Here is a 4,028-nt window from a genome sequence, read left to right as displayed (position 1 = left end):
CTAGAGTGTCGACTCTCGGGAGAGGGTAGCTGTCTTTGGGGCATGCCTTGTTTAGATCGGTGAAGTCTACACACATCCTCCATTTTCCGAAAGCTTTCTTGACCATCACTACGTTCGCTAGCCAGTCGGGGTAGTAGACTTCTCTAATGAAATTTGCCTCTCGTAGCTTGCGGACTTCTTCGGTTATGGCTTGATCCCGTTCTGGGGCGAAGACCCGCTTCTTCTGCCGGATGGGTGGAAAGGATGGTGATACATTCAGCCTATGCACCATGACGGAAGGGTCTATTCCTGGCATGTCCTCATGACTCCAGGCGAATACGTCTTGATTTTCTTTGAGGAATGCTGTAAGTGTTTGCCAGATTGCGGGACTTGCAAGGGTTCCAATCCTTGTTGTCTGACTAGGCATAGAGTCGTCCAGGGGTATCTCTTCGAGCTTCTCGACTGGCTCCGTCGCGCTCCGGTGCTCTTCTATGCTCATGGTTTGGAGGTGGTCATCCATTTCCATCATGGCTACGTAGCATTCGCGTGCGACAATCTGATTTCCACGTAGTTCTCCGACTCCGTATTCTGTTGGGAACTTGATCATTAAATGATAAGTTGAAGTCGCCGCCCTCTATGCATTGAGGGTGGGTCGCCCTAGGATAGCATTATAGGCGGACGAATGGTCAACCATGAGGAATGTTACGTCCTTTGTGATTTGCTGGGGGTAGTCGCCTGCTGTCACAGCCAACGTGACCGCGCCTAGCGAGAACACCTTTGCCCCTCCAAAACTGACAAGTGGGGCGTTCGTTGGAACTAGTTGTTCCCTGCTGATTTTCATCTGCTGGTATGCCGGGTAGTACAAGATGTCTGCCGAGCTGCCATTGTCGACCAACACCCGATGTAAGTTGTAGTCCCCAACCTGTAGGCTGACGACAAGCGCGTCGTCGTGCGGGTGGTGAAGGCGTTGCGCGTCTTCTTCCAAGAATTCGATGACGGGGCTTTCCCTTCGGGCTACATTTTGTACTGGACCCGTCAACTGGACGTTTTGGACCATCCGAAGGTACGTCTTTCGAGCCCTTTTGGACGGCCTGGTAGCCATCCCTCCCACAATCATTCGTATGTCACCAACGGGAGGTCTTGGACGGTCATTGTCTCGTCGAGGAGGGTGTTCCGGAGGTGCTGGATCCGCTCTTTCCTTACTTACGAATTTCTGCAGTTTCCCTTGCCTTATAAGGGCCTCGATTTGCTGCTTCAAGTCGTAACAGTCGGCTGTGTCATGGCCGTGATCTCGATGAAAGCGGCAGTACTTATCTCTGGAACGCTTGTTAGGATCCCCCTTCAGCTTTCCGGGGAAGGTCAGAGCCCCTTCGTCCTTAATTTGCATTAGGACTTGATCTATTGGGGCGGTCAGCGGGGTGAAGCTTGTGAATCTCCCTCCCGGAGGTTTAGAACGCCTTTCGTCTCTTCGGTCTCCCGTTCTGGGCCTCTTTCTCCCTTGGTCTGGTCGTGCATCTTCCTGCCTTTCCCTTTTTCTCGGCTTCTCTTCTCGGGCCTGCAACGCGTCCTTAGCATTCATATACTTAGTAGCCCTGTAGAGTACTTCCGACGTGGTCTTTGGGTCGTTTTTGTATAGGGAGAACAAAAACTTGCCCTTCCGCAACCCATTTGTGAAGGCCGCTACAAGTATTTTGTCGTCGGCTTCGTCAACCGATAGCGCTTCCTTATTAAAGCGTGTTATGTAAGATCGTAACGTCTCGTCTTCTCTCTGCTTGATACTCATCAGGCATGTCGTGGACTTCTTATACCTATGTCCCCCAATGAAGTGTGTAGTGAATTGGGCGCTTAGCTCCTTGAAGGTGCTGATAGAGTTGGGCGTCAGCCGGCTGAACCATATCCTTATGGGGCCTTTGAGTGTTGTGGGGAAGGCCCTGCACATAATCTCGTCTGCTACCCCCTGAAGATGCATCAGGGTTTTGAAAGTTTCCAGGTGATCCAGAGGATCCTTCACCCCGTCACAGCTATCTATATTCGGCATGCGGAACTTGTGGGGCAGGGGAAAGGAGTTCACGGCCACAGTGAAGGGCGAATCGGTACGATTGACCAGATCGTCAAGATCACTGGAGACTCGCCCCTTGAGGGCGTTCATCATGACCTCCATCTGTTCCCTCATTGCCTGCATCTCGGCGGCAATATGTGGTGGAGTCGCATCCGTGAGGGATGGTATGTTCACGTGTTGTCTCTCCGACCTGCTTGGGGCGTGGCTGCCCTCAGGTCTCTCCTGATCCTGTTTGGAGCGCTAGTTCCTTCCTGATCTTCTGGTCGGTCATTTAGTGCTGCATTCTTCTGGCGCAGCTGTTCCTCCAAGTCGAGGTTCTGTTTGGTGAGACGCTCCACGGCGGCATTGAGGGTCCGAACTTGTCTCTCGAGGGCAGTCGTGGGTGGTTCCTCTCCTTGTACGTCATTAGTATTCGCCATTGAGCGAGTGAGTACCATGCAACCCTTTAGTCCAGGAAACGATAGTATGGCTTAATTACGACGTCGTTTTTCCCACAGACGGCGCCAACTGATGATGCCGAAAATATCAACAGTGAGTTGCACAATGCTCGTACCCTTGAAGCGACACCTGCACAAAGAAGAGAGGACTTAATAGAGAGCACTGGTGTGGTGCCGGCCAAATACCCTCCGAAGGTCAAGTTAGAACTTCTTTCAACTCTAGAGTGCTAGAGAGGGGTTGATTATGTGTACCTCGATTTGTAAGGGTATTGGGGCTTTTATAGTAGCAGGGGGTTGACCTTTCTTTCTTGGAGAAGAAGTCTTTTCCATATAGGAATCCTTATGAGCGTAGATTGCGGAGTCATTTCCTTATAGGAATCTATCATTGAGTGTGGTGGCCAAGTAAAGGTTTGATTGGAACCGTCAGCCTCCTACCCGTCGGCTTGTCTCATTTCCTATGTTGATAAAGGGCCGTCAGCATTTCTGAACATAATTAGCCCTTCAGCCTTTCTCGAATTTTCCTTACTGTTAGCGTGTCTTTATCCGTCCGTCGTGGCTGGACCGTCAGCCTGAGGAGAAAGCTGACGGGTTAAGCTCCTGGTGCTTGCTAAGATTCTTCCTCATCAGTAGGTGCCATGCAATTCGAGCTCAATTTCCAGGGATGCTGTATATAAGGAGGGATTGGCATGAACAAGAGTTGCAACTTGCAACAGATGAGAGTCAACATTTGCGTCATAAAGATACATACATACAATAATGCCGAGAAAGGTGCCAAGTTGGTTAAGGTGCAAAAGTGCTTGAAATTTCAGTTGCAAAGACGATCATGCATGCATGCCTGCATTTTTTTTATGACGTGACATATATATAGGGCAAGTTTCTTTGTCGACAAGTTTTAATTTTCAATTTTTAAACCATGTGCTTGGTTTACCCATCAGAAAAGCACTTTCTCAGAAACACTTTGTGGGGCAAGTTAAGATATACGTGTTCTCTATGAAATATATTATAATGTATTTTGCTTTATAATAAGTAGCCTCTTTATTTGTTTTTTAAAAGTAACGGTATTAATTTATAAACTATTTAAAAAAATATTTTATAAGGAATGATAAATTTTTTTAATAGTTTTTTATATTTTCTATGAAAGTGATGTCAAAATTTTCAAAATTTAGTTTATTAACAATTTTACTAAGAGCACTCATTAATATAATTTTTTTTTTTAATTATAAAAGAGACAGTAGAAATGAAAATAGATTCTTTGGACAAATAAGGCACATGCCTAGCACGTGCAGCACGTATAGTCGCATTTAAACTTTTAAAAGGCGACAAGTTTAGCGCTTATTACTTAACTTTCTGTGCTTCCCTATCCATGTACGAATTTTTTGTTTACCCTTTTTCTATCACCTATTCGCTATTCCTTGTCCCTAGTGCACCAGATTCCAATAGAATTTAATAAAAAAGGAAAAATTATTGAATACTCTGAAAGTACAATAAATACATACTCTTTCATCTTACACGAATTGTAGGTTTCACTATAAATTTAATTAGTGAGATTCATA

General features: G+C 46.4%; 1 protein-coding gene across 1 annotated transcript; it reads right to left on the bottom strand.

The window, feature by feature from the left end:
• Positions 1 to 613: 613 nt before the first annotated feature.
• LOC112001757 (uncharacterized) lies at positions 614 to 2,161 on the bottom strand. Its single transcript, XM_024033934.2, has one exon. The coding sequence runs from the start codon at positions 2,159 to 2,161 to the stop codon at positions 614 to 616; it is 1,548 nt and encodes a 515-aa protein (XP_023889702.2).
• Positions 2,162 to 4,028: the final 1,867 nt, after the last annotated feature.

This window comes from Quercus suber, unplaced genomic scaffold, assembly GCF_002906115.3.
Source record: "Quercus suber isolate HL8 unplaced genomic scaffold, Cork oak 2.0 scaffold_61, whole genome shotgun sequence".
Lineage (NCBI taxonomy): Eukaryota > Viridiplantae > Streptophyta > Magnoliopsida > Fagales > Fagaceae > Quercus > Quercus suber.
Note: the sequence above shows the minus strand (reverse complement) of the source record. Positions and strands in the feature narration are given on the sequence as shown.

Excerpts from the sequence above, each read along its gene's own strand:
- LOC112001757 (XM_024033934.2), bottom strand. The coding sequence starts at position 2,161 with ATGCAGGCAATGAGGGAACAGATGGAGGTCATGATGAACGCCCTCAAG.